The 14843-nt window shown below is 41.7% G+C and overlaps 1 protein-coding gene across 1 annotated transcript; it reads left to right on the top strand.

Annotated features, from left to right (window-relative positions):
* The first annotated feature begins 8703 nt into the window (after positions 1-8703).
* Positions 8704-14303, top strand: LOC124147365. The gene is made up of 3 exons (XM_046518061.2): positions 8704-8779; positions 10324-10615; positions 11350-14303. Exons 2-3 carry the CDS (start codon positions 10324-10326, stop codon positions 13095-13097), a joined length of 2040 nt encoding a protein of 679 aa, XP_046374017.2. The 5' UTR covers positions 8704-8779; the 3' UTR covers positions 13098-14303.
* The last annotated feature ends 540 nt before the right edge of the window (positions 14304-14843 follow it).

The raw sequence follows: 14843 nt of genomic DNA, 5'->3' as shown, positions 1-14843 counted from the left end.
TGAGCTTTCACTACTTTCACTTCAAGTTATTTTTCCGTGTATCGGGTTCTGTCTGATAAGGGGCCATGACATGTCATGTGATTTTTAAGGTGTACCTGCCCAATAAGCAACACGACCTGGTCGGCAATTATTTCAGATCTCTCTCGGTGGCCCCAAGGTGGTATAGTTGGCTATTATACCTGTCGATTCGTTAGTCAGCTTGTCTGTAATGTAAGTGTGCTATCTACCGGTGTAGTAGTCAATTTGTCTGGTGTCATCATGTTGTGCCGTTATAGTAACATCAATAATTCCTGGCGCCCATGTCCTGTACGACAGAACCGACTATCACCCTTGCAGAAGATGGCTATTCGGTCCGGGCAATAAAATTCACTTTCGTTATGAAGTTACGTGGCGGCAGGCACCTCCTATTATTTGATACCAGTTTCCCACATGTCACCCACCTCCATTGCGCACTGGTGGTAGGCGACATGTTCTTAATCCTGACACCCCTGATATCTATCCTATGATACGCTACATCACTGACTCCACCTAAATAATTATAACCCTGTTGACATTACTTCCTCGACAAGAACCAAACTCGTCGGCATTACTTCCTTGACAAGAAACCATCTCGTCGGCATTACTTCCTCGACAAGAAACAATCTCGTCGGTATTTCATCCTCGACAAGAAACCATCTCGTCGGTATTTCATCCTCGACAAGAAACCCATCTCGTCGGCAGTACGTCCGTGGCAATAAACCATCTCGTCTGCATTACATCCTTGGCAATAAACCAGAAACCATCTCGTCGGTATAACATCCTCGACAAGAAACCCATCTCGTCGGCATTACATCCTCGACAAGAAACCCATCTCGTCGGCAGTACGTCCGTGGCAATAAACCATCTCGTCTGCATTACATCCTTGGCAATAAACCAGAAACCATCTCGTCGGTATTACATCCTCGACAAGAAACCATCTCGTCGGCATTACATCCTCGACAAGAAACCCATCTCGTCGGCAGTACGTCCGTGGCAATAAACCATCTCGTCTGCATTACATCCTTGGCAATAAACCAGAAACCATCTCGTCGGCATTACATCCTCGACAAGAAACCATCTCGTCGGCATTACATCCTCGACAAGAAACCATCTCGTCGGCATTACATCCTCGACAAGAAACCCATCTCGTCGGCAGTACGTCCGTGGCAATAAACCATCTCGTCTGCATTACATCCTTGGCAATAAACCAGAAACCATCTCGTCGGCATTACATCCTCGACAAGAAACCATCTCGTCGGCATTACATCCTCGACAAGAAACCCATCTCGTCGGCAGTACGTCCGTGGCAATAGACCATCTCGTCTGCATTACATCCTTGGCAATAAACCAGAAACCATCTCGTCGGTATTACATCCTCGACAAGAAACCATCTCGTCGGCATTACATCCTCGACAAGAAACCCATCTCGTCGGCAGTACGTCCGTGGCAATAAACCATCTCGTCCGCATTACATCCTTGGCAATAAACCAGAAACCATCTCGTCGGTATTACATCCTCGACAAGAAACCATCTCGTCGGCATTATTTCCTTAATTCAAATGGATCAATATATGTACATCTTTAGGTGAACATCCCTTTGGTATTGAGGTATGCCTGCCACCATTCTTGGTATGTGTCGTGTGTCAGATGCTAAAGCTATGCTTGAATTTCGGTAGTATTAGTTGTTATACTATTCTCTCCTGAAATCCTATCCACCATGAGATGCTTTAAATGCTACCATAATTGACACATAGGTTGATGACATATCACCAGTGGGGACAGGGTGTTTGGGGTTATTTGACCTAGCATCCATGTCGATAGTTGACACTGAGGCCAGTACCAGGCCACCGGAGGTACCAAGTGTGCCAAGTTTGTTGATGAATAGGGGGTACCAGCACCGCTGTGGTCACTTATAATCTGATAACCGGATACATTTATTCCAGGGGCATAGGTTGGGTTGCTCATCGAGAGAGGGGGGTGGGGGTGGGAGGGTAGAGAAGAATTCCTGAGCACATGCCATGGTTTCTCCTTTTGGCGGTCTACTATTAGGGAAGGGCCAGGTTTTGGTGATCTATTGACGAGTTCAAATGCAGTGGAGGGGTAAAAGGTCTGACGTACTGATATTGATGTAATTTTTACAACTTTCGAAACATTTATATTTCTAAACTAAGATTAGGTAACTATAAATTAAATATTGAACTTGTCGCTCTACCTACTTCACTGTACGTTCAAGAAAGAAATATACATGTTCACAGCCATGACACAGCATCCTGTCAAACAATGAAGCCATCAATATCAATTGCATATGTTTCCATGTCTATTATTTTAAACAATAAATACCCCTTCAACCTTATCAACCGTTGAGTGAGTGAGTTTTAGCTTTACGCCGCTTTCAGCAATATTCCAGCAATAACAGGTCCTGTGATGGAATGTTTCTGCAATAGATATTATCTTATCTATCTCATCTTATCTATGTTCTGCAGATTAAAAAGATATCGGTCCACTTATAGCTGAACCATTTGGATTTTCGTTCATTGGGCGTAACACAATTGCCTTTCAAATGCTTTTCAAAGCAGGAAACACATTTTACAAAGTATAACTCTTTTATCATGAAACGTTTATCAAGTCAATTTTGTAGGCAAATATCAAAGGCACCACAGTAGACATTGATGAATAACATAAACAAATGTTTTTAATTAACAAATCAAGTAGGGTTTTGTTTGTTTGTTTTGAGTTGTTGTTTTTTATATTTTTTTTCATGAAGTAGCACTAATAAACTGGATTCAATATTTGACATAATAAGAATTATCTTAATAGTCCTATAGGTGTTCATACTCCTATGGACATCCTGTTTCCGCCCAGTGCTACTATTGATGCTCATGGTCTTCTGGTGATATTTATGTAAAGGCGAGAAGTTCAGTTAAAACGAACTATATAGGAATATTTTTATTTTGGTTTTCCTTAGATATAAATACCATGATGCTACTAAATTACTAGTCTGCCTCACAGAACCTGAACCTTATTTTTCTCCCGCCGAGCTCTTACTGTAACGATATAGCCCTAAAAATGAAGCAAGTCTACAATTTTTCAAAGCGGAATCTCTCATCTCAGTTTGGATCTTTTTCAATTTATTGGAGTTATTGGTTTCTATCAAAATTATATGGGTTTCTTTTTTTTTTCTTTTTTTTTTTTACTAAGGGTTTCTTGTACTAACATACCTCAGTGTGCGCCTACCCCATAACTGCTATCATTAATAATGATTAATGAATTGCCTAAATGGGCTGAAGCCCGATATGTATATAGATGGTTACCATACTGAACGTAATTCAAGGAATAACTGTTTTTAATGAATAGACACTGGCCCACACCATCAGTGCCATACTGTAAACAACTCAGACCAGCTCGCTCGCCCCTGCCTGTTTTACTGGAGCAGGGCAACAGCTGACAAGATCATGGTTATGAGTATCAGATTCAGTGAGGGGGGGGGGGGGGGGGAGGGGGGAGAGATTGCTGGCCGGGAGAGGTTAGGCTTGTGCCACAAAGTGTGCTGTGAGTAACTTGCGAACCCTACGTTGGAGTGTAGTATACCACCTCCCCTACACGTGTATGGTTGCCCGGGGGATGGTGGGAACTTTCTGCTCTATTTGTAAAATGTCACTGCCATGGTGGTTTTGCCTGGATTATGACTGTTATTCTGTGGACAGTAAAATGTTGACCGTGTATGTGTCTCTAAGGATCTAGGTAGGTGAGTGTGTCTTGTGGTGTTTGGGCACGAAGGTACTGGCTCAAATTAACAACATTTATTGGTTGGAGTGAAGATTGTCGCGAATTAGTGGCTAGTCCACCTGTTCACTCAGTAAGTGAATTGCAAGCTTACTTTTGACTCAAACTGAGGGGACCCGGCAGCGTAAGCTGTTTTCTAAATAACTTTAGCAAGTGTAGAATATCGTCTAGTAATCACAAATATTTTTACATTCTGAGATGCATTTCCAAGAACAAGATCCCTGATACAATCATCCTTGTTTCAACTAATTATAGCCGTTTGATGTCTGACCACTTGTAAAAAGTAAGTAAATGGATCAAACGTTTGTTGTTTCATGTCAGTAAGGTCATTGGCACTATTTAGCACAATGACTAAGTTCGAGGAATTTCATTGGGAGATGTTTTCTTCAAGATTTGCTAGGAGCAATTATCTCTCAATTACCTCGCCAAGCCGTGCGAGGCCGGTGATGCTCCCATTCACTGAGGGCCTGAAATGTGTACTGGCACCATGAGACTGGTATGCTACCGGAGTGCTTATTATTAGTGCTGGGCTCACTAGGTCAGATGGAACGACCTTACAACTTGTGAGTGGAATTGAAAATAAAGCCGACCCACGCCTACCCTGTTGATCGACTGTTGTACCGTTATTGTTTGAGTCTTGTGTTAGTGGCATGATTATGTTCAAGGATCTCGTTCTTTTACAATATGTATTCAACACAATGCATCAAAATATTGCTTACCTAACCAGGCTCGGTCCAATGAAACTTTGCACCACACAAAATGTTAAAATGTCACAATTGTTAGTTCTGTCCATCACTTCCTTGCACGTCACCCCACCACTGGGTCCAGGTGTAACCATCCGCTCGTCTCTCCCAACGCCCCTCCATAGTGAGCCCGGAGTGGTCCATGGATGTGCAACCGTCTGCACCGTTCCGGATGTGCAAACGTCTGCACCGTTCCTCCCAACGACTGTAATCTCCCTCACAGTGGAAGTTCTCGTGCAACCACTGCACAGTCAACTCTCACTAGTTTGCACTGACTTGGCCTGGCGTATTCACCGTGTCGGCACTGACCATGTACCACTAAGGAGGGAATCTGTGCAACCGCTTCACACCGCCACTTCGCTTGTGCAACCGCTGCACAACTTCACTTCACTCATGAAACCGCTTCACTCCGTCTCTTCACTTGTGCAACCGCTGCATACCGTCACCTGACAATGCTTTTTGGCAGTCGTCAGGGAAGATCGTACCCCGCATCTCCACCACGTATCCAAGGTAATTTTAAAACGCCTTAATTACCGGCGGTAATTGTCGTTAATTACCAGGGTATAGCCAGTCGCGTACCTCTTCACCTGAACTACGGTAATCCCCTCGTTCTTTGGTGCTGACTGTCTGGGATGAGCGAGAGGTACAATGTCAGTACCCGAGGGCCTTGGACCTATTACTGTAGTTCCTCCAACAAGCACAAAGAGTGATCTTCGTTTAACAGCTTTTATTCCAACTTTGTGTTGCCGGTCAACCCACTCTAATTGTCACTTAATTATGAGACTTCGGCCGCAAAGCTTCAGTCTCAGTCGAAATGCTGGTGCCTAGGTTTGGTTTCTGGTTCGAAAGATCATGACAACAAGCCGAGAGCGGAGCACCAGTCCAGATGTAGTCTCCCCAGCCGCAGCCGCTACCTAGCCGCTCTCTAGCCGTTCTCTATTCGTTCTTAGCCGTTCTCTCTTCGTTCTTAGCCGTTCTCTCGATTTGGGGCTTTTGCCCCTTTTTAAACCGGTACCTACGTCACAGCTCTACTCATTTTTCCATCTATCATTGGTCAGCCACCTTTTCCCCCTACACTAGATCATTCTAACCCACTCTTATCTAATAACCAGCACCTTATTCGGACTTGCCATGATGTAGCTTCTCACCCTTTTGGAATTCGAACTATTCCCCCCCAATACCATATATGTCTCAAGACCCTGACGTTTCCGTCCCTCTCATCTCTGTTCCACTTGTTTTTCATTTATGTATAGCCCTCGACCTACTACCCTCACCCCTGGTTACTCGTGGCCAAGTATGCTCCCGTAGTCTTCAACTATCAGAGCTGCCCGTCTCCTATATATATATCAATGTGTTATGTTTACATCTTACTGGTTTCAACTCCTCTTCTTGACCTTTATATACAATCACGGAGGTGTCCTAATGAATTGTTAATTACTTTAATTAGTTGTTAATTACTGTACTTTTATGCCTATAATACATGCGCGTCACTCTGTACCTGTTACAATATGTTTTAGTTTCAGAAACTATACTCCTTTTCGGTCCTGTGAAATATTATTTATAATACTGATCTAGTCCAGGCGAGGGGTTACATTCTTATATGTTACAAGGTGACCCTTAAGGACATACGTAAGTGTGTTTTACTAACTGCCCGTATCTTTAGACGTTTTTTCCGATTATAACAAGTTTTCAGCTACATGTTTCAGCCAAAACACTATTATGATGATGATATATAACATGTATAATTCCCAACTATATAGAATTACTGCAAATCACATTTCTCCAAATCTATCTAATATCCTACGTGGTCTCGTAGATAGAGCGTATGTCCAACGTTTGTATAACGTGATGTTTTTAGCTGTGTATAAGAGGAAATGTTTCCTATTGCAACAAGACTAATACATTTTTTTAAAAGCAACAAGTTAAATAGCCACACACGTAAGGAATGGATGGTATGTCTCTGGTATATGAAATATTCCACACAAAACCCTTCTTAGTAAGTATCACTTCATTTAAACCTTGTAAAGAGGAAAATTGGAAATGATTCAGAACGTTTCATTTCGAGTGAGTGAGGTTTGTTTGAGGGCGCTTAGAACAGACTGTGAGTTATATCACGGCGTGTCAGCTGCATGTGGGTGGTTTCGATGTTTAACACATGAGGTGAAATCCACAAGAACGGGCCGGGTGCCGCAAACCTAGAAACATAATCACAGCAAATCTGTGATTCGAGCCCACGATCATAGGTTCCTGTCACACCTAAGGGACGCAACTCTACACATCTAGTTCAGCCTCTTAATCACGTCTGATTACCGTTTTGTGTTTAATACCTGTCAGCGTTGTCTTCCCTCAAAGAACGTATTATTTGCTAATTCTCGGAAAGTGAGTCCAGCTTCTTTCACATAAAGTACATTTGTTATGGCACTGGTTGTTGAGCTGTTAAGAATATCCGCGACCAACGTTCACTTGCTTAACGGTGTGTTTCATGATTTATTACACTTCCAGGTAACAACCTTTGCAGCTTTCGCGAATTGTGTTTGTCACCAAGACTGGGACTGTATTGTATTATTGCTGCCAGGTTTCATCTGGACTGCTCTGATGGTTGTGCAAGAGTATACAGGCATACAGGAGAATGTTGTAGCGACGCTTGCTTTACTCAAAGTGGTCAGTTTGGGGGTGGAAGTGTAATGGCATGGGGTTACAACACAACACAACACAACACAACACAACACAACACAACATAACACAACACAACACAACACAATTCAACACAACACAACACAACTCAAGACAACACAACACAACACAACTCAACACAACACAACACAACTCAGCACAACACAACACAACACAACACAACTCAGCACAACACAACACAACACAACACAACACAGCACAACTCAGCACAACACAACACAACACAACACAACACAACTCAGCACAACACAGCCTTGTTAATGACAATTTGAAAGGCTCACGCTGTGTGTTCGTTTCTATTATCGGACGAAGTAAGAGTCGCAACTTGGCTCAGCAAATTACAAATGTTTCATTCTTCACCTTCCACTTACAAATAGTGGTCTGAACAGCGACACTGTACCCGACTCGTTAACATAGGAGGAGAAATAGAAAAGACCCAGGTCCAGTTTACCGTCTGGTGCTGCCTGCAATGATATTGCTGTAATATAGCTAAAACGGCGTACATCATACTCACTCACACACTCTGTAGTGTGAAGAGTTAATGCTTGTAAAAACCATCCGATACAGACAAGTAGTGAAGTGAGGTGAGGTGAGGTGAGGTGAGGTGAGGTGAGGTGAGGTGAGGTGAAATTGGGTTCCACGTTGCAGTCAAAATTATTGCACTTCTTTAGTAACCGTGCATGCATGTGTGTGTGTGTTTTGTTGGTTGTTCTTGTACAGAATCATTTTGGTTTTATAGTGCTAGCCAAATGAGATACCATACCACCGACCTTCCGACCTTCCTCTCTCTCTCTCTCTCTCTCTCTCTCTCTCTCTCTCTCTCTCTCTCTCTATCTCTCTCTCTTATTGAAATAAGCAACACCAGTTCACCAGGATATATCTATCACTTTGATGAGACACCGCCATGCTTGAAGTTGACGGACACAATGTCGGAAACCGTATCACATCGGATTTGCTGTTGAGTTGGTCACGTGAATTGATTTGCAGGTGGCCAAAGGTAAATTATCTCAATTCGGGGTCACACCATTTATTATTATCAATATGATGGTGAAAAAAACAAAAACGAAAAGAGGTGTTTAATGTTGGATATCATAACCTAAACTATGCGCCTAGATAAAAACAAATTAAAAAATATAATTTGTTTCCATATAATCCTATCCAACAAAATCTACGTAGTTGTGAGACGAATATATATATCTTAACAAACCAATGTTCTCAACATGTGCGCAAGTTGGTGGGAAGGCAAGGTCACCGACCAATCACCGTTTTCACCAGTTCACTTTCCAAATAGGAATTATACATAGTACATGTATTTGAGGTAAATATCTCATCGAAAGACAAAGGACGTTACGACAAAGGTGTGGTATGTTGATGGCATAGATTGGGATAGATTCATAGAATACGTGCTTATACTCTGATACATGCAGATAGCGCCATCACAAAATCACGTTGTCGAAGCAACGTCACGTGACACACACGAGGAAAGCAACCAGGAAGTGAGACGCGGGCAGACAGTTAATTCACAGCGGAGCAGTTATTGAGGTATGTGACGCATTTTATACAGCAGTGTACATACATACAGATGACTTTTTGTAATAGTACCTTGTTGTGGTGTAGCAGATATGTCGTTTGTTTATGTAAAGGGGTTTGTTGCTTTTATTTACCAACATATGTATGTATAATGTGCACATGTAGTCAAACAACGACTGCCATTTCACTTTAATACAGAAAGTAGACTAGGTATTCCCTGTCTGATTCAAATAGGATTGCATCTGGATATTTCTGTATAAGGCGGCTAGCAGCTGAAATCTCATCGCTGGAAAAGGCTACCCACTCTCGGTACCTTGCTGCTAAGTATTAGTGGAATCAGCATTAATTAACATGGAGCTTGGCAGACAAGGACACTCGATCAAGGCTTCATGAAGATAAACAGATATTTCACCAGGGTTATGTCCCTTTGAACAACGAGCGTGATCGGCTTGTGTCGCCGACTTGACCTGGGCTCGTGGCGAGCGTAGTGGTGGTGTCTGTGTGTGTGATTGCATGAGTGTTGGTGTGCGTGTGCGTGTGCGTGTGCGTGTGCGTGTGTGTGATTTAGCAGGAAGATAGCTATCGTGAATTTCACTTTCTGAATACGTTATATATCACATACTTGTAAGCACACGGTTGGCGCTCAATATTCACTACTTACATTGTAAACGCCCGAAACGTTTCCGTTATGATTTTAGGAGCAGCTGCCCCCATTTATGAGGTAACAATAAAGGTGGGAATGATACACTATATAGCCATCAGGAAACTGTATGTAATAATAGTCCATATACACATATAGGTTAAACGGAAGTGACACGATTAACATAATTAAGTTAAAAGTGCATATAGCAGAACTGTTTCCATACAGCCCCGATGATGCTGGCTGTTTTCAAGTAGAACACACCTTTTGTTAAAATGTATGTCATGAAAAGGTGAACCGAATACCACAAAACAGACCAGTGAGTTCATATGCATTTCATTAACCTGTGTACAGTTTGCCGAATCAGAGATCTGGGACATTCGAGTGAGTGAGTGAGTGAGTGAGTGAGTGAGTGAGTGAGTGAGTGAGTGAGTGTGTTGTGGTACGGCACTGACAACAACATTCAAGTATATACAAAACTTCACAAGGAACCAGCTATTTTCAAATCATACAAAACTAAACACACAAACTGCATGCTTTAGTCTCATAATGTATTCCAGTACCATATTGTACGGTCTTTGATAATTATATGTAGTCATTACGTTTTATTATATGTACATTTACGTTGTATGTCAGATAAATGCAGGAAACTACAGATACAAGAGTTATCTCCCTTCCCACTCACCGTCACTGAAGACTTTGCCCCAGTCCTGAGTGTGGCGAGGTGTCTTCTGTTGTCTGTAATATTAATTCTAAATACGCATGTCGTATTAAGATGTTACATCATTGGATGTAGGTGTGGGTACATTCTCTCACATGTTCTATGAAGGCAAATCAGTGTTTGTTTCAGACCCTATCTTTTCTTCAGATACAATATACGCATCTATATTTCTTTAAGCCATATGTTATACTTCAGATGGCGACCGCTAAGAAACTAACAGACCACCACCTCACCTGTGTTATCTGTACTGAGGTGTTCACAGACCCAGCCACACTTCAGTGTAATCATACATTCTGTAAGTCCTGTCTGCTGAAATACACCAAGACACAGCCGGAAGCAGTACAAGCCAAGTCCATCCCATGTCCCTCCTGTAGACAACTAACGAAGGTGACCACCCCTGACAGTCCAGTAGAGGAGTGGGTCAGTCAGCTGAAACCAAGCCACGTCATACAGGGACTGATGGACGACTTTGGACCAGGGGCAGAAGGTAACTGATTGAAAGTATATGTTCAATAAGTATAACCACATACTTAACAAGAGATTATGAGGTTTAATCCAATTGCAAAACTGAATTGCATTCTGTTGCATATTTAAGAAATAAACGACTCGTGGTCCTTGTTAATCGTACAATAAAATACTGCAGGGAGAATAAACCATGAGTCGCTTATTTTTTATTTCGTATGTGAGATACCATTTTATACATCCTTTGATGTCAATAAATTGTTCAAGTTTTAAAAACATTTACCCGTATGTAAATAATCATGACTCCCTGAATTCAATTCGACCTCTTAAATGTCGGACAACTACAGTTTATGTCGAGGGAAGTTAAGTTTGGTATTTCCACAATACTGACGTCGATTATCTGCTCCTTTCCTCCAAGTACTGATTGTCATATCTCGCCTACTTTTGGGTGCGATCGGTCGGCCATTGCGTTTATCTGCGCTCTCCAGCTACATCTATGGGGAACAACTTCCAACTAAAAAATAACGTTGTCCAAGTTACGACGTCATCAATTTTCGAGCGCCTGTTTAATGTTTGATCATTGTTCTCTACGATTTATCGCGTAGCTATCTTATATTTAACACTAATGAATTGATTCACATGAATATTTAATAATTAGATGTGATATTTTTATTCCGATAACCTTATAGTTTTCCTTTGAATATAATTATATATATGTACCTTAATCCAGAAAACACAGGTTGATATTTGTCATTACAGCTGCCGATGCAAATGTCTGCAGTGTTTGCAAAACACAAGGGAAGACAAGTCCTGCCACATCATGGTGCTCCGTCTGTGACGAGGTCTTCTGTGATGGATGTCTGAAGATGCACAACATCATGCCAATGTCACGTGACCATGAAGTTGTGGATGTGTTTGATGCTACCAAGAGAAAAGCTAGGCATCGCTTTATGTGTAAAACACACAAAGACAAACAGATAGAGTTGTTCTGTAAAGATTGTAAGATGGCCATTTGTCATACATGCTGCAGTATAAAACACAGGAAATGTGACGATGTTGATACCTTAGATAATATGACTCCTCTTGTTAGAGAACACCTGTCAAATCAAAACCAAGAACTGAAAATCAAAATGACAACTTCAGAAAATATAACCATCTTAAGGAAATCTCAAATCAAAGAAATTCAGACAAATGCGCAAAATATTAAAGATGAAATCAGAAATATACGTCAGAGAGTAGTAGAAGTGATTTTGAGCAAGGAAAAACAACTCTTTGATCAAGTCGACCGATCTTCCGATGAACAATTACATGCATTACAAGCAGAAATAAAATCCCAGGAGATCGAGCTACAGATGTACCAGCAGCAGTATGAGTTCACAGCCAATGCTGTGACGTCCAACTGTGAGCGGGACATGTATGCTGTCTATGAGTCGGTGGGTGAGGCGTCTACAGACAACAGAGACACGGGCAACAGACCAGCGCAAGAAAGGGTTGTATTCACACACGACACGGACAACAGACCAGCGCCAGAAAGGGTTGTATTCACACACGACACGGACAATAGACCAGCGCCAGGAAGGGTTGTATTCACACACGACATGGACAAGCTGAGTAAAGCAGTCGATGACCTACAGCTGGGGGAGGTTGCAGTTGTCCGTGGTGTGAGTGACCGCCAGTCTACCCCTGTTCTACATAACACTTTTGACTGTGTGGCGGACGGGGATAAGAAGGATACTGATTTGTTTGACCTCACAGTGTTGACTGTTGATGGTTTAACTGTAACAGTAGTTGCAGATTACTTTAACAGTAGCCTCAAAACATATCACACATCAGACCTAAACACGCTTGGCAATCTACTGCTTTCTAATGGGCCTTGGCAAGTAGCAAAGTTAAGTGAGAGTCAGGTAGCTGTCAGTGTTCCATTGAGTAAGGAAATAGTTACAGTGAATGTTACCCCAGATCCCGTATTGCTGTCAACAATCAAGACAAGCAAGACGTACTACGCTCTGTCCTCTCTGAGTCCTTCACAGCTGGCGGCGAGTACATATTACCAGCCTCACTCTGTGGACATACTGGACATGAGAGGGAGGATACTGAAGTCTATCAACACAGGTGTCTTAAGGAATCCAGACTATATCCATGTCACCAGTAATAACAACTTAATAGTCAGTGAAAGACGAGTTAACTCCCTTGTATGTGTGACCAGTGAAGGAGTCGCTGTTTTCACCTACACTCCCGCAGCAGTCAGAGCTCTGACATGTCCTTGGGGTATCACAACAACCAGCACACGAGATATCCTGCTTGTAGACTATAACTCCCACAAGGTGATTCAGCTGACAGAGTCGGGGCAGTATGTCAGAGATGTACTCACACATCAGGATGGTCTGAAATATCCCCGTGGTATCTGTCTTGATGGGGACGGGTTTCTGTATGTTACATGTGGCCGATGTGTCCGCGTATTTAAATTTAAAAACTGTGAAGTGAGACATGTCTACATATGTACATAGTTAAGACCATGAGACAATTCCTCCTTTACGGCAATTTCCGATCTTGTTCATTGCTTTCAACAGTAATTCACATAGTTAAGATATTACATCCACTATTGGAACGGAATGTCACAGAGAGAAGGCCTATCTCATGGCAGTACCTGAGTCCGCTCACCTAAAACAGGTGATGTTATTTACTGTTGTATAGTATATGTTTGAGGTGTGTAGTTGGTCAGTCCCCTGGCTTCTTAAAATATTTAATCTTGATTGAATCCCTTCGTGTGTGCTGATACATGTGTTAGTCGTTGCTCTAATGTTTTATTTGACCTTCTCGTCAGTAATGTCGAGCAATTCATAACGTAAGCGTAGTACCAGGAAACTGTGATGTTTATGTTTGATCACATGAAATATATAATACTTAACAATACTATGTCTACTACAGCAACTTGTCACGGTTCCCTGAGAGTTTGAAATTATTTTCTTACCGCTTTCGAATCGTCATAGGGGAGTTAATAAGTAGCGGATGCCTTCAGAACTGTTGAAGTACTATTAAGTTCGATCACTATTATCGACAGATTCTAAATAATATGACGGACGCGCTAGTGATTGAAGTGGCCGTAAAAGATCACAATACCAACACTGATCAACCATAAAAAATTCCAGCAGGGAAAACATGTTACATTACTTTTCTAAAAGTTTCCGCGCCGTTTCAGTTTGATTTATGTTCAAGGTAGACGGAGCTTTATAGCATTATAGGCAATACACGTAGTAAAACCATATATTGATAAGGGGTTGCCGAGATATGTACTGCCGATATTTTCAAACAATTCAGTTACAAAATTAGTTAATAGAATACATCACTGAACATCTTTAAACTTATTATTGCACTTTTGAGCTAAGGAACGTTACTGAGGAATTACACATTGTGACACTTGGTCTGTGAGTTCTCTATCGCAGTCATTAAAGTCCACGTCGTGTCCCACTTTGGGCTTTCTTCCCATAAAGCTGACACATGGTGACATAACCGAAATACTCTTCAAAGTAGCGTTCTACTCTTCAAAGTAGCTTTAACACTCAACCTAGTATGCAATTTATTAACATTGCAAAGTTTTCACAATGTTTCGACATGTTGGTAAACAGTTGTCAGGATTCCTATTTGTCTAGATCCTTGTCTCAGTAACAGGTACAACTCCTAATACTACAGCAACTAAACATATATCTTCTCAACTTGTTTGTTCTCCTTTATTTAGCACTAAGACCCCATTGGGATTCAGGTTACAGAGGCCCCCAGCAATCTGTGTATGTAGTAAGAGACGATTTAATGGATCGTGTGGTCGGGCTCGATGACTTAGATCATTGTGTATCACCGTGCTCGTCGATAGTTGTTATAATATCAATCACCAGATAGTCTGGTTCCGACTCGTACATGTCGACTCTATATAGCCGGAATATTGCTTGATACGGCCTTGAACAGCAAAAAACAACCATGGAGGAATTTTATCACGAAAATGAGTTAAATGGTGATGATTTGAAGTTTTCTAATGTTTGTAATTAGTTACACTCACATGTAGTTTTGTCCCGCGTGTGCATGTTCATGTGTATTGTAGGGTTTATTGTAGGGTTTATTGTAGGATGTATTGTAGGGTTTATTGTGGGATTTGTATCATGACTGTTGGGATACATAAAAATAAACGTTTCTCATCCTATTTGTTTCTCAAGTGAGGAGGGAGCTTGGACTTTTTTAACATTGAAAAATGTCATCATGAA

This window comes from Haliotis rufescens, unplaced genomic scaffold (genome assembly GCF_023055435.1).
Source record: "Haliotis rufescens isolate VD_foot unplaced genomic scaffold, xgHalRufe1.0.p SCAF_26, whole genome shotgun sequence".
Lineage (NCBI taxonomy): Eukaryota > Metazoa > Mollusca > Gastropoda > Lepetellida > Haliotidae > Haliotis > Haliotis rufescens.
The sequence above is the reverse complement of the archived record's forward strand: the minus strand, read 5'-3'. Positions and strand labels throughout refer to the sequence as shown.